Below are 23,259 nucleotides of genomic sequence, written 5' to 3'. Positions count from 1 at the left end.
AAAACACAAGACAACAGGAAGCAAAAGAGAAGAAAAACAAAAGCCACATCCCTTAACAACTCCAAAGAAAACGAAGACAAAAAAAAAAAAAAAATGAAAGCGCACTAAAAAAAAATCAACTACCCAAAACTTTGCGCGCTCACCCTTCACTCCTGTCGCTGTGGCTGGCTTCATACGACACCTTCATTCTGTACAGCTGGTCCTGAAGTTTCCTATACTCCAGCAGGAACTTCTCGAGCTGCGCGGCGTGGTATTCAAGGTTGCAGGGATCAGAGGAGCCCCCCACTGCGCCCTTGTCAGCCTCAGCCACCGCTCGCTCCGCCCTGCAAATGAGGAGGAAGAGATACGGGCTGAAGAAGGTGAGTTGAAGGTGTGTTTTTGTATGGCTAGAAAGGGTGAGATGGATAGATAGATTGATAGGTTGATAGACAGATAGGTTGGTAGGTAGGTAGGTAGGCAGATATTGAGAAAGAAAGTAAGCATGCAAGAAAGTAATTAAGAAAGAAAAAAAAAAGGAAATAAGAGAGAATGAAAGAAAAAGAAAAAAGAAGGAAAGAGAAAATAAAATAAACCGTAAAAAAAAGAAAAAGAAGGGAGAGAGAGAGAGAGAGAGAGAGAGAGAGAGAGAGAGAGAGAGAGAGAGAGAGAGAGAGAGAGAGAGAGAGAGAGAGAGAGAGAGAGAGAGAGAGAGAGAGAGAGTAGTGTCATACGTCAGAAAACGAGAGATGCGCGTGGGTTGATGTCGGAACGATAGAAAAAGTATGACAGGTGAGAGGCGGAGAAAGGAGAAGGGAGAGAGAGGGAGGAAGAGGGAGAGGGAGAGAAGGGAAGGAAAAGGAGAATAGTGTGGGGGTGAAAAAGGGAAGAGAGAGAGAGAGAGAGAGAGAGAGAGAGAGAGAGAGAGAGAGAGAGAGAGAGAGAGAGAGAGAGAGAGAGAGAGAGAGAGAGAGAGATGGGGGATGGGAAATCGGAGAGAGGCAAGTGGTTGAGGAATATTGGAAAAGCAGAATATGAGGAGGAGGAGGAGGAGGAGGAGGAGGTAGAGATAGAGGAGCGAAAATGGAAACACACACACACACACACACACACACACACACACACACACACACACACACACACACACACACACACACAGACAGACACCAGAGGATAAGACCCAAGATTATGCAAGATCAGACAGTGCAGAGTAATGTTCAGCAACAGTAGCGTGTCATGATATTTTTGAAATGTGTTGACGTTAATAATTACCAGGAACGTCATTTGCGAGTACTTAGAAAAAATAATTAACAGTTGCGAAAGGATTTTATTAGTGTTTCCAGTCGAACACACACACACACACACACACACACACACACACACGAGAGCAGAGAGAGAGAGAGAGAGAGAGAGAGAGAGAGAGAGAGAGAGAGAGAGAGAGAGAGAGAGAGAGAGAGAGAGAGAGAGAGAGAGAGAGAGAGAGAGAGAGAGAGAGCTCGCAGAAGCCTCTAATATGTGTGAGCAAAGGGGAGAAAAAATACATAACAAGATAATATATTAAATTCTGCACTCTGCCATTACGCACACTCTCCGCCATCTTCCTCCTCCTCCTCCTCCTCCTCCTCCTCCTTCTCCTCCTCCTTTTTCTCGTCCTCCAAGAAGCATTACTCTCCTGCGCTACCACTTACAAATTGAATCTATCTCGCTAACACCTTGAGTATACCTGTGTGTGTGTGTGTGTGTGTGTGTGTGTGTGTGTGTGTGTGTGTGAGTGAGAGTGAGAGTGAGAGAGAAAATGATATGTATTATCTCTTATAATTTAAATCAGGTTTGTTTATTAAAGTGTTTTCTTATTCTCTTCATTTTAGTTTTGTTTATGGAAGCACTTTTGTATAATTGTTTTGCTGTTATACGGAAGAAATATAAACACGTAAGGGTTAAATATTCTCTCTTTTTTTATATTCTCTCTCTCTCTCTCTCTCTCTCTCTCTCGACATCATTATTCGCCCTCCTTTCATCTTTTCTTTTTACTTATTTTCCTTTTTCCTCACTCCATCCTCCATTCTCGGCATCCTTTTCAACTCCTCTTTTTTTTCTTCACCTCCTTTACATTTTCTTTTATGAAGCTACATCCCTTAGACCTTGAGAGAGAGAGAGAGAGAGAGAGAGAGAGAGAGAGAGAGAGAGAGAGAGAGAGAGAGAGAGAGAGAGAGAGAGAGAGAGAGAGAGAGAGAGAGAGAGAGAGAGAGAGAGAGAGAGAGAGAGAGAGAGAGAGAGAGAGAGAGAGAATGTCAAAATCGAGTAAGGCAGAAATCAAACAAGAAAATACACCTGGAAACGACAAACAAAAACAAAGAAAATGATGAAAGAGAGTGCGGGAGAGAGAGAGAGTGAGCAAGGGAGTGAACTAGAAGAGAGCAGAGAAATCGAGGGAAAGCAAGAGGCAGCGAGTCTTGGATAAGGGAATGGGAATGGAAGGGATATCGAGGGAGGAAAGGGGTGAGTAGGGAAATGAATGATAAAACAGGGCATGGTAGGAAGGCAGGAAAGTTAGCAAAAACGGGAAGAGACAAGGTGGAAGGATGAGGAGGAGGGAGGCCAAGAGAGGGGAAGGGAAAATGAACGAAGGAAGAAGTGAAATTTGAGGCAAGACAAGGTGAAGGAAGGAATGACGAAGGAAAAATAAAAGGGAGGATTAAACGGGAGACAAGATGCAAGGGAGAGGAGGGAAAGAAAGAACTATAAGAAGAAAGGAATAGGTGAAGGAAGAGATGACGAAAGGAGATTTGAAAGGAAGACTAAATGAAAGGGAGAAGGAAGGAAAGAGGGATGAGATAAATGAAGGGATGGAGAAGGGAGGACTGAAGGCAAGCAAAATAAGATGGAAGGGAGGAAGAGGAGAAAAAAGAAGGAATGAAAAAAAAAGAGGTTTAAGCACGAGACAAGGTAGGAGGGAGAAGGAAGAGGGAAGAGAGAAAAGGAGGGAAAAGGTAAAGGAAGGGATGAAGAATGGATGATTGGAGACAAGATGAAATCGAAGGGATAGGAAAGGAGAAAGAAAAGGAGTAAAAAAATGTTTGAACACGAGACAACGTGGGAGGGAAAAGGAGGGAGAAAAGGAGAGGGAGAGGGAAGAGGTAAAGAGAGGAATGAAGAAGGGAGGATTGAAGGGAGGAGAGAAGAGAAAGAGACGGAATGAAAGAAAAATGTTTGAACACGAGACAAGGTGGGAGGGACAGGGAAGGTGAACAAGAGGGAGGGGAGAGAACGGAGGGATGAAGAAGGGCGAACTAGAGGCAAGATAAGGGGGAAGGGAAGAGAGAGGAGAAAGAGAAGAAAGGAAAAAAGAGAGAGCCAAACACGAGACAAGGTGGGAGGGGAAAGGAGAGAGAAAGAGAAGAAGGGAAGAGGTATTGGGAGGAATGAAGGCAAGATAAGCTGGAATGAAGAAAAGGAGAAAGAACGAAATGAAAAAGAGGTTAAACATGAGACAAGATAGGAAGAGAAGGGGAAAAAGAGAGAAGGAAGAGAAGGGAGGAATGAAGGAGGAGATTTGAAGGCGAGCAAGCGGGAAGGCAAGCAGGCAGATAGGCAGGCAAACAGGTAGGAAAGTAGGAAGGCAGGCAGAAAGGTAGGGAGGGAGGAAGGCTGGAAGGTATGGTAGCCAGGAGGAGGAGGCAAGCAGGGGCGAAGTGAAGCAGGAGAATTCGATAAATTTTCAATCATGTCGTGAGTCTCGGCTGGATCCTCATGCATAAACGATCCATTATTGTTGCGATCCCCGAGAACCCGCCCTGTAATCACCTCTTGACTTCCCGCACATGTTCACACACACACACACACACACACACACACACACACACACACACACACACACACACACACACACACAGGCTCAGGTACACGTTCACACAGATACGCACACACGTTCACACACAGGTACACACTCACACACTCATAATTTGAGGTACGCATTCACACATTCAGTATTTCAAGTACACGTTCACACTCCCAAAATTTCAGATACACGCTCACACACAGGTTCAGACATGCTCGAAACAGGTTCAGTACACGTTCACAAGCAGATATTTATAGTTGCAGACGCAGGTTTTCCTGAGTACACGTTTAATTTGTGTGTGTGTGTGTGTGTGTGTGTGTGTGTGTGTGTGTGTGAAAGTAGCTTTAATGCAGGTGTGGAGAGGTGAGAAGGAAGGACAGTGTGTGTGTGTGTGTGTGTGTGTGTGTGTGTGTGTGGACGCAGTGCAGGTGAGAGTTGGAGTAATAGAGTGAGAAGTAGAGAGGGGAGTGAGTACCGGGAGGGAGGGAGGGAGTGGGAGAAGGAGAGCAGGGCATGAGTAGAAAATAAAAAGACCATTTAGTGAGAGTGAAAAAGGCCCCAGAAGTACTGCGCGGGGCGGATAAAGAAAACGGAAGGTGAGAGTCGTGTCATGCAGTGAAAAGAGGTGCTGGAAAGTCTGCTCGTCAGTGTCAGTGTTGGAAGGCAGTGTTGTGTTGGTCATTGTTTGTTTGTTTATTTGTTTGTGTTTGTGTGTATATATATGTATGTATGGACTTCAGCATTCAACACGGTATCAAAACACCTGCGGAAGTATTGATGAACAACCTTTTTTTACATGTTAGTTAATCGTATGGCAGCAGCCTATTTCGTGTACTGTTTTTTACTTATTACTTAGTGAATGAAGTAGCAAAGAATGAGTATATAATAGAGGAAAACATGATCTGTGCGATGATAAAACAACTTCTAAACTTATAAAATTGGAAAGTGAAATTGGTTAAGGGTGAAGGGAGAGGGTAACGCTAGGAGAGAAAAGATAGGAAATAAAGAAAACGTTGCAAGAGATTAGGTAGGAAGTAATGGAAACGGCAGACGACAGGCAAGTTGAGAAGCAAGACACAGGGAGAGATTAGAGTGTGGAGCAGGGGAAGAGGAGATAAAGGAAAGCAAGAGGGAGAAGAGGGTGCAAACGGCGGACAGGTGGAAGAGAAGAAGATTAAAGGAAAAAGAGGAGGAGGAAGAGGAAACAGAGGAGGAAAGAGAGAGAGAGAGAGAGAGAGAGAGAGAGAGAGAGAGAGAGAGAGAGAGAGAGAGAGAGAGAGAGAGAGAGAGAGAGAGAGAGAGAGAGAGAGAGAGAGGTGAATTTAGACCAAGTGGGAGGAAGGCAGGCAGGTGGGAAGCAGTTATTTCAGGTGTGAGTTTGTCCAGGTAAGGACCGAAATAGCACCTGCGTCTCCTTTCACCACCGCCACCACCACCTCCACCACCGTATCAAACCTTAAATAACCCGTCCAGCAGCTGTCAGGTAGTGAGGTATTTTTAATGTGCTATTCATTCTTTTTCACGTAACAGGAAACCGACTCTCTCTCTCTCTCTCTCACTTTAATATCGCTCTGGTTTTGATTTTTAGATTCACTACCGGGATTCGAAGTGGTTGGCTGAGCTCCATGGACTCGTTCTGGCCTGAAGAGAGGCTGTGACTGGGTCTGTTCGGGTCTACACATGACTGTTATGGGCTCTATTGGTCTCCCTTAGGCTGAGGGGGCGGGGGTGGGGGGCGAGGTATTGTGGGCTGTGCAAGACTTTAACTTGTATGGTTTTAAAGGCGTGTGAGCTGTCTGTGTGCGGCTGCGAATGGCTGTTATTTGATCGCCTCGGTTATCGGTGGCTGTCATTGGGAAGATAGGAGAGAGAGAGAGAGAGAGAGAGAGAGAGAGAGAGAGAGAGAGAGAGAGAGAGAGAGAGAGAGAGAGAGAGAGAGAGAGAGAGAGAGAGAGAGAGAGAGAGAGAGAGAGAGAGAGAGAGAGAGAGAGAGAGAGAGAGAGAGAGAAAAGCAAATAAAATAAAATAGGTCTCATCAAATATGCAAGGAGTGAGACAAACCTGACATTGTTTTTTTTATGTGTGGTTATTTTTTTATTGTTTCACAAGCATAAGTATATTTTCTTAATTCTTCAAAAAGATCTACACACCACTAGCATTATCTTGAGCCGTTACTATTGCACTCCAGGGCACAGGCTTTACCCAATGTCCCAAGTCCCTGTCTGATATTAGTGTACTCCATCGTGCTTCGGGAAATGCTCTAATCTTATCTCTCTGTTTGCCCCAACTTCTGCAATTTCTGGGATGGCACTGTTACTTTTGTTGTCTATCTTTTTTTTTTATTTTTTTTTTTTTATTACGTCTTGGCCTATTGCGCCGGTAGGCTTCTTCCCGGTGGGGCCTGATGGTCGGCCCATCCCGTTCTGGTGCAGACGAGTGTTTATAGTGGCGCCATCTTGCATTGGGTCATGCTGCTGCCCTCCCGGAGCTCATCTTTAATCCTAGAATCTAGAGTCCGGGTTGATAGGTGGTCTTCTGGATAACACTAATAATACGACCTCCCCGAGTTAATTGCTTCATATTAATCTGCATTAGAATATCTTCAACATTTGGATGCGCCTCAATGCGTGATGCTCGCCTCTTATTTTTCCATATTATACCAGCACTCCATTCTTTCGAGTTATTGTGCAGCGCCAAGTTTCTGAGCCGCATGTTAAGATTGACATAATATACTGATTGTATGCCTGTGTCTTCAGGGAGAGTGGCAGATTGCTATTCATGATATATTCATGATATTGCCATGTTTTCCAGAGGCGCCCTATCCCATTCCAATTCTCTTTCTGATTTATTTTTCGAGGGATGTGTTTACACTGATCTAGATGTGTGTTCTTCAGTTTTCTCAAATGTCTCGTTCCTCATCGTTATTTTGTCGTTCTGTCAACTGATGATCAAACTTTACATACGGTTTATTTATCTTTAACTTCAAATCTACCTTTAAACTTTTTATGAGAAGTTCTTCAAGTATCAATGGAAAGTTTTCCCCAGAATCGCCTATGAAGACTGTCATCTGGGAATTTAAGGTTAATTGTTAGGGTATTCTCCGTGTATTGTGATTCCATTTTTATCTAACTAATTCTTAAATCTTTCTTACTGAGCCTTAAATAACTCTGGAGATATTGTATTGACTTGTTTAACACCTTAACTTTTCTTGTGAAGCTTAATTGTTGCCGGCCTGCCTCTACATATACCTACCAACACCTTTATATTGAGTTCATCCACGCATTGCCTCCTGAGCATCTGCATGGCTGTCAGAAATTTTTAGTTAAGTGGAATGATTCCTCTTAATCTCTGAAAGCCGTGCACGAAATCCTAACGTTGCTCATTGCCTCTTTACAGAACACAAACAAAGTATCGCAGAGGGATGGAAAAAGGGCACCGATACTCAATTCTCGCCAACGCCGCAGCCACCATTAAGACCACCGCCACCCCCACCACCCCCACCACCACCACCACCACCGCTGAGAGAGTTTCCATGATCCTATAAATATGGAAATGCGAAGTGCAGTAAAAAATGGACCGACTTACGTATTGAACCGAAGGACGTGAGGCTGCATACTGGGAGCCTCCTCAAGACTAAGCAAAAGGATGCGTCTGTACTCCCGTCACGCCACTACAACAAACAGTACTGGGCCTCCTCAGCACCGCATCAGTAAACACTATTACCACCCTCTTAAACCATTACAAAAGCAGCCGTTCTTCATCCTTCTTCAACTTATTTTCCCTCAGTCTAAATCAGCTGTTTTCAAATCCACTTCATTGGTCTTTCTTCAGCCTACTTTAACAGTCCTATAACCCACATTTCCAGCCTTATCTCTGCCCACTTCGTCATACATTCACTCCACTTCACATAATGTATTCCTGCGCTCTTCAAACCACTTCTGTACGGCCTTTTGACGACCCTCCCAGGAAGCGTTGCAAGTTCGCCAGCAAGCCCACGTTAGCCTCCGTCACTCCCCTGAATCCCTAGATTTCCTCGGGGCACTGAACTGGTTGAGCCACAATCTGACGTCGCGTGAAGGTCTACCGGAAGTACGACATCTCCCCCCTCACCGCACTCTCCTACCACACTACACCATGGCAGAGTGAAGAGAGGGCCCGCACTCCCCCGCAGTATGGCCTTGCATATGTGAATGTGTGGATGCTCTGGGCTCCATTGCTCCCTTAACGCGGCGGCCTGTCACAGTGCATGTCAGACTGCCAGGCCCGACCACTGCCTGTGTCATCGCCCCTGTCACCACTGCTGTCACCGCTGCTGTCACCTCTGCCGTCATGGGGGGCGCCTGACATGTGGTTAGCCAGCGAAATGGTGAATGTTTGTCCCGATTTCAAGCTTTACCGCCAGTTGAATAATACTTGTTAGTGGAGATATATCACCCCTTTATTCCCTTTAACTTTGATCGCCTCTACATTCAAGTGGAATACCGAGAATATAGAAACATATATTAAAGAAAAACCGGTGAAGGACAGACTGAAGCCAACAAAGTGTTCTAATTTAAATGCTGATTGATTCACGGTCTCAGAATCTTTAGAAAAATCTCACTAGCATCCCCACCAGTGTTCCTGCCACCTCTGCTTGCCATTGCCTCCTCCTCCTCCACCATCGAAATGCCTGGTGAGTTGGTAGTGTTGCAGTGACAGTAGTAACAATAGTAATGGTGGTAGTAGTAATGGTAGTAATAATGATAATGGTAATTTTAGTATGGCAAACGTGACCAGGGCAACAAGTAAAAACAGAATAGTTGCGGAAGTGGTTGTAGTGTTAGGTGTCTCGGTAGCAGCAGCATTAATGATTTAAAGGAAAATGCATCGGCGATCGGCTTAAGTGAAGAAAGAAGCTTCTGTTCCGCTCACCACCACCACAATCACTACCACCTCCACCACCTCAATCACCACCCCATCACCACCCCATCACCACCCCATCACCACCACCACCTCATTCACCACCACCACCACCTCAATCACCACAGCCATCACCACCCCATCACCACCACCACCTCATTCACCACCACCACCACCTCAATCACCACAGCCATCACCACCGCCATCACCACCACCTCCACCACCACCAACACCACTGTGACAAATGATCACGACGATGATTACGATAATTATTATTCTCATTACAGTAATTATTCTGTTCACACTCATGAAACAAACCTTTAATTGTTGATTGATCAAACGCATGACTAGTGTTTAAATATTTATTCGACAATAATTGCCACCTAACCTGAGTATTACTGAATATATAATAATGAAAATAATAATGATAATAATAGTAATAATAATGATAATATAATAATAATAATAATAATAATAATAATAATAATAATAATAATAATAATAATAATAATAATAATAATAATAATAATAATAATAATAATAATAATATAAATACTAATACTATTAATAAGAAAAAGAAAAAAAAGATGAAGAAAAAAGAATAAGAAAAATAAGAATAAGAATAAGAATGGTAATAGGAATAAGTACAATAAGAAGATGAAGAAGAATAAGTAGGATAAATTACTTTTATTTTTATTAACCTCCTTATTACTATTATTATCATCATTATTATCACCATTATTATTACTGGCATTATTTTTTCAACCATTATAATCAGTTCCGTTGCTCTAAGAAGGATCAAACGCTACTTCCCGCACACAAGTAATCATGTTCATTATTTTATTCCAGTTTGCATTATTTATTCGTCTGATGCAATGTTCCAAGAGCTTTGTGTGAGATCAGGTGAAGAACTAATTACTTCGCTTATTATTATTTTGTGGTACATGATCAGAGGACTGCTTTGTGCTTGCAATTATGATATTTTGTTAGGGTTGACTTGCTTATATAGGATTTCATAAGGTTAGGGTTAAATAAGGTTAAGATTGACCCGAATATATAGGTTTTGATAAGTTTAAGGTCACTCGATTATGTTGGATCTAATTTGGTTACGATGTGATTATGTTAGTATTTGGTAAGATTAAAATTGACTTGATTAGATTGGATTGGATTGATTTTAGTTTGGTTTAACTTGCATAGTTTTAGGTTAATCTGGGTTAGGTTTGGTTGAATTGGATTTCTCTAGGCTTGACTGAATTTGGGTTGGTTAGATTGAAAATGAATAGGTTAGGTTGGAGGTCACTATGTAATGTAGAAGAGCGCTTAGTAAAAATAGTTATTAGGTTACTGGATTTAGGTTCATAACTAGTAGTAACGAATTTGTGAATGACTAGGAACAAAGAACAAATAGGTTAGGATGCAAGACAAGTGGTTCTTTGGAATAAATTATTGGGAATCATTGGCAAGGAAATCACTTCATCAACTCAGCTACTTAGCCATACTGTCGATCTAATTCATACATTCATTCATTCACTCATTCAGTCAGTCAGTCAACCAGTATATCAGTCAATCAGTCAATCAATTAGTCAGTCAGTCAGTCATTCAGTCAGTCAGTCAGTCAGTAAGTCACTCAGTCAGTCATTCAGCCAGCAAGTCAGAAACCCAGCCAGTCTGTCTCTGTCTGTCTTGTCTGTCTGTCTGTCTGTCTGTCTGTCTGTCTGTATGTATGTATATGTATGAATGCATGTTTGCCTACCAATCACCTAAGTTACAACCCCGTCAAACCAGCCAGTCAGTCAACAACCCAGCCAAACAACCAAGCCTGCAAGTCATTCGTTCATCTATTCATTCATTCAATCTCTCAGTCAGTCAGTCAGTCAGAAACCCAGTCAAGCGTTCACATCACTCAATCATTCACTCCATTATTCCGTCAGTCGGTCAGTCAATCCGTCGTTAATCAGCAAGTCACCCAGTCAGCCAGTCAGTCAGTAAGTCAGTCAATCCAAATATCCAAGTCAGACCAAAGCAGCTCGCCAATGACTCAATTAGCATTCACTCCCCTTTACGTAAGACCAGAAATAAAAACGTCTATTCTTCAGAGGATCCAACCCCCTCCCCATCCCTCTTCATCCCCTCCCCACCCTCCTCCCCCCCTTCCCCCCTCGCGCCACTCCCTGCCAATCTTGAACCCTCGGAAAACAGCTTCGGCTCATATTCCGTCTCTTCGCAGATTCTTCCGCCGGACTCTGAAACTATGTCGAAAAAAAAAAAGAAAAAGGAGGAGAGAAAGGATAGAATATTCCGGATCGAATTAAAAGTCTTCCCGGATCTGTCCAGAGTTCGTCGCTGTTGACTTGATTACATTCTCTTCTCTCTCTCTCTGTTTATTTTTTTTCTTATTTTCTTTTCATTTTTCCTCCTTCCTTTGTTTCTTCTTCCCCTCCGTTGTTTCTTTCTTCGGTCTTTCTTTTTTTTCCCTTTATTTTCACTGCCTACGAGACATATTTTTAAGAATTTTAGGACTTACTCATTCTTTCTTTTCTTCTTAAACCTCTTTTTTTATTTTCTTCCTTCACCCCTTCCCTTTCTCCTTCATTCATTCTTTTTTGTATGTTCCTTCTTCCATTTCGTCCTTTTCCTCTTCTTTTTCCTTTTTCTACCACTCCTTCTTTTTTCCTTTTTTTTCAGTCTGACCTTTCCTTTCATTTATCCCGTATTTCCTTCCAATATTCCTCCCCTCCTCAATTCCTCCACTCGCCCTTTTGTTCCTTTGACCACCATTTCATTCGTTTCCATTCCTTTTTCTTCCTTTTTTATTTATTTTTTTCTCTGCTTTCTTCTTTGCTTCCTTTCTTCCATCTGTGCTTGTTCGTTCATTGGTTTGTTTCCTCCTTCCTTCCTTCCTTCCTTCCTTCCTTCTGTGTTTGGTCTTTCGTTCTTTGTTTAGTCTGTCTTTCCTTCTTTCCTTCCTTCCTTCCTTCTTTTATTTCTTTTTTTCTTCCAAACTTCCGTAATGCCATTCCTCCTTCCTTTATTTCCTCCTTCCCCCTTTCTTTCCGTACTCTCTTCCTTCTTTGGTCTATCATTCATTTGTTATTCTTTTTTATATTCCTTTTAGCCTTCCCTCCTTCTTTCATTTCCTCCCTCCCCTTCTTCCTCCACCGCTCCTCCTCCCTCCCCACCTCTTACCTTCCCTCTCTCCCTCCCCCATCAACGCCCACCCACAATATAAAACTTCCCCCAAAAACACCCTAATTGTTGGTCTCCTCGCCCCAGTTATTGCCGCGTCCATCATCTCATTACAACCAAACTTCTTCAGCACTGCACTTCAGAATGCATCCGCCTCCAGCTCTTCTCCACTCTCCCTCCACTTCTCTATAACTTATCTTCCACTTCTCTGGCATGGTATTCATTTTTCCTTTCTGTCATCTCATCTCTTCACCTTTTTCCTTTACCTCTCTTTCATCTTCCCCTCCTTCTCGTTCTCCTTCTTATCTTTTCTTTTTCGTTCTCCTTCACTCCTCTTTTCTTCCATATCGGCTGTTTATCTTCACTTTCCGTTTTGCTTTCTTCCTTTCTCCATCTCGTCCTCATCTTTTTGTTTTCTCCTATTCCTTAAAGTCTCTCCGTTCTCCAGTTTTCCTCCACATCTCCGACATCTTCACTTCTTTCGTCTACATCGTCTCTTCACCTTCTTCTCTTTCCCTCCCTTCTCATTGTCTACCTTTTCTTCGTCTTCTTTTTCCTCTTCGTCTTACTTCTCGTTTTCCGCCTTCTCCTCTTCTTCTTTTTCCTCTTTCATCCCTCATATTCCATTTCCAGCATTTTTACGTACTCTCTGCACGCCACCCCCCCCCTTTTCTTTTTTAGAATTCATATATCCAATACCTTTTCACTTTTTCGTCCTTCAACTTTTCTTAATATTTTTGCACTCTTCGGAATTCAACCTTCTTCTACTTCGCCTTTCTTTACCCTTCCTCGTTCCCCCTCCTCTTCATGTTCCTCCTCTCCCTTCTCGTCCATATCCTCGTCTTTGTCCACCTCTTCTTCTTGCATTTTTATTCTCTTTTCTCTCTCCTCTTCTCCTTTCTCTCCGTGTACTCTTCAAGTTTCAACCCTCCTCCATTCCTCCTCCACTTCTCCTCCACTCTTCTCCCTTCCCTCCCTCTTCCTCGCATGCTCTTCACACGTCAGAATTGAACTCTTTTTTCCCTCCTCCTCCTCCTTTTACCAATCAATTCTTCTCCCGTTCCTACCCTTCCTCCTCTCGTTTAAAGTTTCTCTCTTCTCGTCTTTCTCCGTCAGTCTCTCTCAGTTCTCTTCATTTTCTTTCTGTCTTAATCCTTGTCTTTCCCATTCTTTTCCTTTCAATATTCCGCCCTTTTGTTCCTCTCGTCACGCTCCTTCTCCCCTTATTGTTCGCTTTCTCTTATTCACTTTTTATTTTTATTTTCCTCTCTCCTTCACTGTTTGTCTAATTGCTGCCTATCACTCCTTCCTTCTTCCTTCCTTTTTCTCCTTCAAATTTATTCACTTCTCATCCACCTTCTCTCCTCTACTTGTCCATCTTTTCCTTATCTGTTTCCTCCTCTTTTTTTTCTCCATCCTCTCGCCCTTCTTTTGCTTCCTTCGTTCCTTCCTTCCTTCATCATTTCCCTTCTTCATTCTCATATTTCTTTTATTTTCTTCTTTCTACATTTTGATTTTTCTTCCACCTTATTTTCATCTTTCTCTTTCCTTTTTTCCTTCGTCTCTTCTTTCCTTCCTTACTTCATTTATTTCTTCCTTCCTTCCTTCCTTCCTTCTTTCATTTGCTCCTTCCTTCCTTCATTCCTTCATTTCTTCCTTTCTTCCTTCGTTCCTTCGTTCCTTTGCTCCTTCCCTCTTTCTTTCCTTCCTTCTTTACTCCTTCTTCGTTCTTTTGCTGATACCCTTTCTCCACTTTATTGCATCAGTATGTCTGGTTTTGCATTCGGAATATGAGTTGTTCTGAAAGTTGAGGAAATTGATTTTGTGAAGACTGCATGCAAGAGAGGCATACTTTACTTTTTATTAATTGTTTGTGCTTTCTTCTTTCAGTGTTTCCTTCTGTTAACGAAAAATACGCGGAGAAAAATGAGACCCTTCTGCGCTGGTTCCTATTACATCAAGGAAGTTTGGTGAGTGTTGATCTTTTGCTTGTCTGTTTGTGTTTGTAGAAAATTTATTGTCGTACCATATCTCTTCCATCGTACTCCGGAAAACATTCGCTCCTCCTCCCTCTAATATTTTTCTTCCATCACCCGTTTCCTGACCTCGTCTTTCACCTTCTTCCTCCAACCCCATTCTTACCTTCATCACTAAATCATTTTCATCTTCTTTCTTTCTCCGTTTATCTCCCCCATTTCTCCTCCTTCGCCTTTTCTCTCACATCCACATTGTTTTATCTCCAATTACAACTCCCTACATCATTTTCCTTCATGCCTGTTTCACCTATTCAAAAACTCCTTTCTGTATTTTATTTTCACTCCATCATTTCTCCTCCATAACCATTCTTTTTACATCTACTTTCTCCCTTTGTATCTCCTCATGCACCTCCCGTCATCACCTTTCTCCTGACTTTTATCTTCCATCCTTCATCCTGCTCATAAAGTCACTCTTTCTTTCCTTTCTTTATCTTTATTCTCAATCAATTCGTCTTCATTACCTTCACTCTTTTTTTTTTCCTATTTCCATCTATACATCACCCATTCACCTTTATACTTACTTTCCTTCTTCATTCACTCTACTCAAAAACTCACCTGCCTGCTCTTTCCTTTTAAATTTCACTTCTTACCTCAACTTTCTGCCTTCTATCTCCACCTTCATATTCCTCTATCACCCTTCTCCTTACATTCGTCCCCCCTTGATTTATTATAGTGATTACATTGTACCTTCCTCCCTCTATCTCCCTCTTCATTTACGTTTACCTCTCTCGCTTCTTGCTGCTCATTTCTATAGCCCGCTTTCGTTTTCTCCCAACCTCTCTGTCACTCTCTTTAGCTATATTTTCTCCCTCTTGGATCTGTCTCCCTCTGTGCCTCTCTTCTTCTCCCTTTCTCTCTCTTTACCACCCGTTTCCTCCCTACCCCTCTTTCAATCTCTATCCATACCTATCGTTTTCTCCTTATCACTCTTTGTCTGTCTCCCTCTCCCTCTCTACACCTCTCGTTTCCTCCCTGCCTCCTCTTCCTCCACTCTCTCTCTCTGTCTGCCTCTGTACATCTCTCTCTCTCTTTCTCTCAGTCATCGAAAAAGGGAGCAGGTTTATTTTACACCTTTGTTTACTGTGTTTGCCTTCACGCCGTATTGTTTACACTCCAAATGAAAAAAGGTATTGGTTTGATAATGTTTTTCTCCCAATGCAATTTTATGTATGTGCTCCGGTTTTTATTTCATTTTATTTTATTCTTTTACTTTTCCTTACTATTGCTGGTATGAGAGAGAGAGAGAGAGAGAGAGAGAGAGAGAGAGAGAGAGAGAGAGAGAGAGAGAGAGAGAGAGAGAGAGAGAGAGAGAGAGAGAGAGAGAGAGAGAGAGAGAGAGAGTAGAGAGAGTAGAGTGAGTAGAGTGAGTAAAAGAGCTGAGTGAAAAAGTGAGCGAGCGAAAAAGCTAGGAAGTGAAGTGAAAGCGTATACGTGTGTGTGTGTGTGTGTGTGTGTGTGTGTGTGTGTGTGTGTGTGTGTGTTGGGTTTGAGGAAGCAGGTTTATTGCGTTATTTTACATGTGGGAAAATAATACTATAACAGGTGGGAGGGTTTATGGCATGTACGAGCAGGGGGGGCGGGGGGGGGCGGAGGAGGGGGGCAGGGGAGGAAGGAAAGGAGGGAGGTGTGAGAATATTTACAAGAGGGGCGGAGCGGGGCGGGGATGGGTTGTAAGTAATATTCAGAGGGAGAGAAAAAGAGAGAGGGAGAGTGGGAGAGAGTGAGAGAGAGAGCTGGAGTAAAAATGTAAGGGAGTAATTAATGAAAGAATAGTCGAATGAATTTATGATTGGTTGAACGAATGAATGAATGAATTAATGAATGAATAAATGAAATTGGGAAGGAAAAATGGACGGAAGGATGGAAAGAAGGAAGAAAGGAAGGAAGTAACGGATGAATGAATGAATGAATGAATGAGTGAATGAATTAATGAATGAATGAAGGAAAGAAGGAAAGGAAAAAAAAAGCAAGGAAGGAAGGAGGGCAAGATGGAAGGAAGGGAGAAAAAGAGCGAAGAAATGAAAGGAAAAAGATAAGCAGGGAAAAACAAAAGAAAGAAAAAAAAGAAAATTAACCCTTAAGATAAATCCACGAAAAGATAAAAAATCAAATAAGGGGGAGAGCAATATAATAGGATATAGAAAATCATAGAAAAAAAAATGCGAGGGAGGGAAAGAAGGAAAAAAGATAAAGGGAAAGAGAAAGGGACGCGTGTGGATGGTGAGCAAAACTAATTCCGTTATTGAAACTGGAAACAAATGAAAAATAAAAATAGAAAACAAATATAAAAGCAACGAGGGAAGGTAAAGCGTAAAGTGTTGCTATATATTTCCAGCCCCGCAAAACTCTTCCGAAGACTGATGGACAGGTTATAATTATTGATGGTAATTAGGACAGGTGCGAGATAATGATCGGGCTGATTACAAGCACGTTAAGCGTAATGATGCATGAAGACGAGACAGCTACACATACATACATATATACATACACACATACATACATACATACATACATACATAGCAGGATTTATGATGATTCTACTGGTAATTTAGTGATGGAGATATTAATACTGAAATGTTTGTAAGTTGAATATGGTTCATGATTTATTAATTACTACTACTACTACTACTACAACTACTACTACTGCCACCACTACTACTACTACTACTCTTCCTATTACTACTACTACTACTACTACTGCTTACCTGTGTGCATTGATGAGTTCCTTGAGGGTGTCGCGGTGAGCCTTGAGGGCGGGCGGGGGAGAGCCATCGTCGGTGAGGGAGAGCTGCGGGTGGACGGGCGGGGAGCGGGCATAGGAGGGGAGGGAGGTGGAGGCCGTGTCGCTCTCCCCTAGGTCCACCCAGCTGGCGCACCTGTAGGGAAGGTGGAGGGTTTGGGGGTGTTATTAGGTGGAGTGACCGTTGTGTTATTTTGTAGTGGTTCTCCTTCATCTCTTCTTTTTCCTTCTGTTTCTTTTGCATTTCATTCTTTCTCTTTCATTCGTTGCCTCAGACACACACAAACACATACCTTCCTTTTAAGTCGTTTTATATCTTACACCGTTATCATATTTTTCTCTTATTCCTCTGTTCACACCTTAATTCCTTTCACTCCATGCCCACACGCCTTCCTTAACTTACATTTTCCTCGCACTTTCCTCCTTTCTTAGTTTCGCCCACACAGTTTCCCTTCGCCCACACAGTTTCCCTTCGCCATATCAACGCACTTCTCTTCATTTCCCCGGTCTTTACTCACACGATTTTCCATTCTCTGCCCCTTTCTTATCATTCCTTCATCTCATCACCCGCCGTTTGCTCTCTTTTTCTTCCACACTCCCTACATTATTTTCCTTTCTCTCCCCTTTCCCTATTCATTTCTTTACCTCATCGCACTCCGTTAACTCCCATTCACTTCCTCACTTCTTACTCACACGACTTTCCCTTCCCTTCTCTCCCCTTTCCCTTTCATTCCCTCATCACGTCACTCGCCTTTTCCTCACCTGTATCGTATGGAGGAAGGTAGCGAGAAAGAGATTTCCTGGAAGAGACTATCCATCCCAGGGCTGGCCGTGGCCCCGAGCAGACCGCTGGAGCTGAGATAGATAGATAGATAGATAGATAGATAGATAGAGAGAGAGAGCGAGAGAGAGGGAGAGGGAGAGAGAAAGAGAGAGAGAAACGAACATATATAGACAGATGCAGACAATCAATCAGGGAGACAGAGAAACAGAAGCACAGACAAACACAGACAAATAGGTAGACAGCATAGAGAAACAAAATAGAGATAGTAAATAGAGATAAACAGAGAAATAGATACACAGACAAATAGATATAGACAAACAGATAGACAGAAGGACAGAAAGACACACACACGTACGGACAAACAGCGAAAGACACACATTTTCGAAATAGAGACAGACAAAAAGAAAGGAAAGAAAGACATAATAGAAGGAAGAGAAAGAGTAACAGCAAATTAGGTCATGAATGTATGAATCAATCAATACGTAGTTGTAGAGAATTTTGAATTTATTGAAGGAAATGAAGAGGAAAAACCAGTGCACCAAAATAAATGCATGTTGTAAATTTTGGAAGGTAGAAAAGAAACAACCAAAAATATTAAGGTTTTGAGGAGAGAGAGAGAGAGAGAGAGAGAGAGAGAGAGAGAGAGAGAGAGAGAGAGAGAGAGAGAGAGAGAGAGAGAGAGAGAGAGAGAGAGAGAGAGAGAGAGAGAGAGAGAGAGAGAGAGAGAGAGAGAGAGAGAGAGAGAGAGAGAGAGAGAGAGAGAGAGAGAGAGAGAACAAGAAAAAATAAGATTATGGAAAACAGGGATACAGAGAGAAAGGTGTGGAAAAAATTCAAAAGAAACGAAACAGATGGAGAAATTTGTAATTCATGAAAGCGGAAGTGAGAAATGGGAGGGACAAAGAAAACAGAGAGAACGAATATTATGCCAAAGAAATCGGCAACGTGAAAAAAAAGGGGGAAAACAAAGGCAAGGAGAGGGAAGGAAAGGAACGTGGGAAAATATGAAAAAAAATGAAAACCGAGAAAAAAGAAAACGATGCAGGAAAATAAAAAAAAGAACTAAAAGACAATAAGACTAGAATAATTTAGAAAGGCTACATTTACCTCAACCAGAAGAAAACAACACATCATATGTATATTTTTTTCTGGGTGAGTGTTCGTTCAGCACACACAAAAAAAGGATCATAATTAAGGACCGCGTACTGGATGACGGGTTATTAGCAGCGCCCTAGACAGCTCTAAATTATGCGCGTGTATATACATAAGTCATCACAGCACTTGCCCCTAATGCTACAAATACAACTAAGCTATACTTATGTTACAACGGGTTCATGTGTGTGTATGTGTGTTGATGATGATAGTCGTTTAGATACAAATAAATATACATACATGAGCTGAAGGTGAGGTATCAAAAAAATGTGTAGTGATGGAAAATGAAAGAAAAATTACACATCAAAGGAGCGGATGTGGTGTGATGGTAAGGGAAGAGAGATGGAATGAGCGGTCTGGGAGTAAGGGGAGAAAAAGGAGGAGGAGGAGGAAGAGAAAGAGGAGGAGCAAGTTGTTGTAAAGGATGGGGTGGAGAAGAGGGCGGGGAGGGGTCAAGAGTAATAGGCTGTGCGGGGAGGGAAGGCGAGTGATGTAGTGGGGAGGAGGAGGAGGCGGGGAGGCAAGATGGATGCGAGGAGAAGACCGATGGCAGCTGCGGGATTCCTCATTAGGCGGCTTGAATGGGGAGATTATGAGGCGGCGCACACACTTCATACACACACACACACACACACACACACACACACACACACACACACACACACACACACAGTCACACACTTAGTCACACTTTCATACAAGTTCTTGAGATGATTAAAAGAGAGTTTTTGTTTTTGCATCAGAGTAAAAACGTAAAAGTTGTTTTAGACTAAATGTATCAGACTTTTTGGAGTGTTCACACGTGCACTAGCGTGTTGATGTGATTGGTGGGGGCGAGGAGTGATGGAGGAAGGGGTGCTGAGGGTGTGGCGGGTGGTTATGTGTTCGTGTATTTGTGTGATGTTTGTACGTCGTATTTAGTGTGTTATGAGGGTCGGCTGATTAAGGGGAGCAGCGCCCCACATGCTCCATGAACTCACCTGGACACGCGAGGCAGCGTGCAGTAGGCGGGGTTCAGCAGCTGCATCGGTGGTCTCGGCTGTTGCTGCAGCTGCTGTTTCTGCTGCTGTGTGTAGGGCAGGTCCAGCAGGTCAGGGTAGTGGCTGCCGCTGGCCATGGAGAGCGTGGAGCCCCGCTGCGCCCCCATCTGCAGCAGGCGACCTTCCTTGCCCTCGGCTGCGTGTTCTCTCCACCGCAGCCGCTCGTCGGGCGTGGGCAGCCCCGTCACCGCCAGCTCGGACTTGGGGATCTCCACGTACGACACTGTGCTCGGCGAGCTCGACTTGCCGCTGCCGCCAGGCCGAGGCTTCGACATCTTTCGCTGCTCAGATTCAGCGTAGGAACTTGACTTTTCCACCTCCTTCGTGGAAGGGAAGTCGTCGACTGAGGCGTCACGCAACATCCACGACTTGTCTGAGTGTGTGGGCAGCGGCGACGACTCGTCAAGGTCGTTGGTGGGCACGATGTGGTAGTCGGCCAGCTTTGGATGGGAGTCGCTGGAAGTGCTGCCGCGGTCCTGCGACATCTGAGGTGTTTCTGTCTTATGATCAGTCTCCACTCCGCGCCGCAGCCTGGCCTGCTGCCGCCGCCGCAAGAGGATGGCGGTGAGGAGCAGCAACACAACCAGGATCATGGCCATGGCTGTGAGCAGCCCGCCGGTCACAAAGACGCGATCCATGGTCACCAGCCGCACCTCCGCCACCTCGTTGGACACCTGCAGCGTGAGGTTGGCCTCTGATCTGCCCGCCTTATTGAGCGCTACGCAGCGGTACGTGCCCTGGTCCCGAGGCCCCGCCCCTTTCAATGTCAGGTTGGACAGTCGTGTCTCCTGGTTCGCCGACATGGACTCCAGCACACGGTAACGCTCGCTGCCGTTACGTATCGCCCGATCTCCGAGGAACCAGGACACCGTGGCATCGATATCATTCTCGATGCGACATGACAGGGACACGTTTTCGCCATGCGCAGCCAGGACGCGTGGGGCCACGGCCGTTAGTTGCGGCACACACACAAACTCGTCCAAAGTCAGTGCCTGCCACGACCTGCCTTTGAGGCGGTCTGGTTGCACGCAGGTCGGCGGCTCTAGGAAAGCAACGTTGCGCTCGATCATCCATCGCCTGAGTGGCCTGAGGCGACAGTCGCAGTGCCAGGGGTTCGCGTCGAGGTGCAGCTCGTGGATGGCGACGAGGGGGTGTACGATGGCTGCGTCCAGCGCTGCCAGGCGGTTGTCGGAGAGCTTCAGCACCTCGAGGCGGGTCAGGCCGCGGAAGGCTCGCTCGTTCACGACATCGATTTGGTTCTGGGAGATGACCAGGTGCACCAGGTCAGGCGTGGGGGTGAAGGCCTCCTCGGGCAGTGAGGTGATGTAGTTGTGGGCGAGGCGAAGCTCCCGCAGGCCAGGCACGTCGGCGAGGGCCTCCGAGGGCACGGCACGCAGCATGTTGTGGCTCAGGTCCAGCTCCACCAGGTTGGCCAGCATGTTGAAGGCGCCGTGGTCCAGGTGCTTCAGGTTGCAGAAGTTGAGCCTCACCTTCTGCAGGTTCACCAGACCCGCGTCGATGAAGGCGTCGCGCGGTAGGATCTGCAGGTTGTTGTGCTGCAGATTAAGCACCTGCGTTGTGGAGCCAAGGCCGCGCGGGATGTCTATGAACTCAGCGTCAGGACACGACACCGTCTCCTTGCCATCCCGCCACTTACACTCGCACACCTTGGGACACGTGCCCGTCGCGCCGCACACCGCCCACGCCCACACGAACGACCACACCCACGCCCAGATGACGGCCGCCCGTAGCCTGGCGAAAGTGCCGAGAGCACAGTGGTGACTCCAAGGCTTCATGCTGAGCGTTGTGGGTCGCCTCTGCCTCAGCACCCCGCCAGCACCATCGTGGCACCGCTCCCCCACCACTATTTCATGGCGCTTCCCGCCCCGCCCCGTGCATAGCTCACCGTAGCTCGCCGCCACCTGAATAGTCAAAACCAGTAAACTGTTTCCGAGTTGGTGCAAACTCCGCCGCTTCACTAAATGGTGCTACAGCCAGCACGTGAGGGTCTGGCGGGCAGACTGGCTGGCTGAGTGTCTGGCTGGTAATCTGTCTGTCTGGCTGGACTGCTGGCGGCCTTACTGGTTGGCTGAGTGACTGAATATAATGAAGAGCTTTTTGACGGTAAAACACTCGGCCACAGCAGCCAAGCGGCGAAGGTTGGTTCCTTTACCTCCCTCCACCGATAACTTTCTCACCCGTTATACGAATTCCAGCGGCCCCGGCTGCCTCCTGTGCCTGCTGAGGGTGCCCACGTTGATTGGAATTCCGGATCTCCGCGCCACCATTCCTTCCCGCTGAATCTGGAACGAGAGGAGACAAAAAATAACCCATTGTTGATCGCGGCTGGCGCAATTCTTGTTTCCACGTGAGAAACGAATGAATAAAAGAAAGAGAAAACCTGCCAGGCGATGGATAAGGGGAGAAGAACGAGGAGGAGATGGAGGAGGAGGAGGAAGAGCAGGAAGATGAAGAGAAAGAGAAAGAGGAAGAGGAAGAGGAGAATGAAGAGAAGTAACTGGAAAACGTGGCGGAGGAGGAGGAGGTGAATTAGTGAAGGAGGTGTTTGTGTTCAGTGAGCCGTCAGCGATCTGTCAGGAGGAGTCGGAGGGAAGGGTACTTGGCGGCTGCTAAATGCCTACGTCCAAGGAAAAGGGGAAGAAAGTCAAGAGAGTCCGCTGATTAGGAAGTCATTGCATCGAGGGGACACAGAGGGTGAGGACGGCCTGAAGGGACTGAGATTCCGAGAGAAAGGGAAGAGAAGGCACGCATAATGGGTCTGGGAAAGCCACGAGAGAGGGACTGATAGTTGTTGTGCCTTTCACTTCGGAAGCTCTTGAGGAGGTGAGAGAGGGAAGGGGACACGGGTGATGAACAGCGGCAGGGTAGAGGGAGAGAGGGAATATGGAAGAGGCGTGTAGAAGGGTGTGAGTATTTCAGAGGAAGGTGAAATGCTGAAAGGAATAATAGGATATGTATGGCAGGTGTGGCGTTTGATTAGGAGGTGAAGTGACTTGTGAAATGAACAGTAGGAGGGAAAGGAAACTAAGGAAAGTGAACATAGAGGAGGGAAAACAAAGAAAAGACATTGGTATAGGGTCAGTGATTAGCGTTTTTTTTTCTTCATTTTATTTTGCCCTTTTGCTCCCTTTGCTCTAAAAAAAAAAGCGACTGAGTTCACAAGGAAGAAAATGAATAACAACTTTAGAAATCACACGTTTTAAAATAGTAATGGGGGCAGTGATTAGCGTTTTTTTTTCTTCATTTTATTTTACCCTTCTGCTCCCTTTGCTGTAAAAAAAAGCGACTGAGTTCACAAGGAAGAAAAAGAATAACAACTTTAGGAATCACACGTTTTAAAATAGCAATGGTAAGCAACGTTGCCAGATTGTCGTACTCAACCGCTTATATTTCCCGACTTCCTACCCCAAAACTGTCTTCGGGGCTCCAATAACGAAACTCATTTATAGTTATCGTTAAAAGAGTTAGATCCTGATGTTTCTTGGCAACATTTAGGCGTCAGAAACCGGTAAATACTATGCTCTGAGTACGATAATCTAGCAACGGTGATGATGAGGGACAACGGAAACTAAAGAAAAAAATAAAAC

General features: G+C 44.6%; 1 protein-coding gene across 2 annotated transcripts in view; it reads right to left on the bottom strand.

Moving 5' to 3' along the window:
• The window catches only part of LOC126994640 (uncharacterized), a 166,889-nt gene that overhangs the window by 3,115 nt on the left and 140,515 nt on the right, over positions 1 to 23,259 (bottom strand). For both annotated transcript variants that reach the window (XM_050853944.1, XM_050853945.1), the window contains 4 exons: positions 19,592 to 21,954; positions 17,438 to 17,530; positions 16,641 to 16,811; positions 144 to 323 (listed from right to left, as the gene is read on the bottom strand). In XM_050853944.1, the coding sequence (XP_050709901.1) occupies positions 144 to 323; positions 16,641 to 16,811; positions 17,438 to 17,530; positions 19,592 to 21,447 (2,300 nt within the window). In that variant the 5' untranslated portion in view covers positions 21,448 to 21,954. The remainder of the gene's footprint in view (positions 1 to 143; positions 324 to 16,640; positions 16,812 to 17,437; positions 17,531 to 19,591; positions 21,955 to 23,259) is intronic.

This window comes from Eriocheir sinensis, unplaced genomic scaffold (assembly GCF_024679095.1).
Source record: "Eriocheir sinensis breed Jianghai 21 unplaced genomic scaffold, ASM2467909v1 Scaffold84, whole genome shotgun sequence".
Taxonomy (NCBI): Eukaryota; Metazoa; Arthropoda; class Malacostraca; order Decapoda; family Varunidae; genus Eriocheir; species Eriocheir sinensis.
The sequence above is the reverse complement of the archived record's forward strand: the minus strand, read 5'-3'. Positions and strand labels throughout refer to the sequence as shown.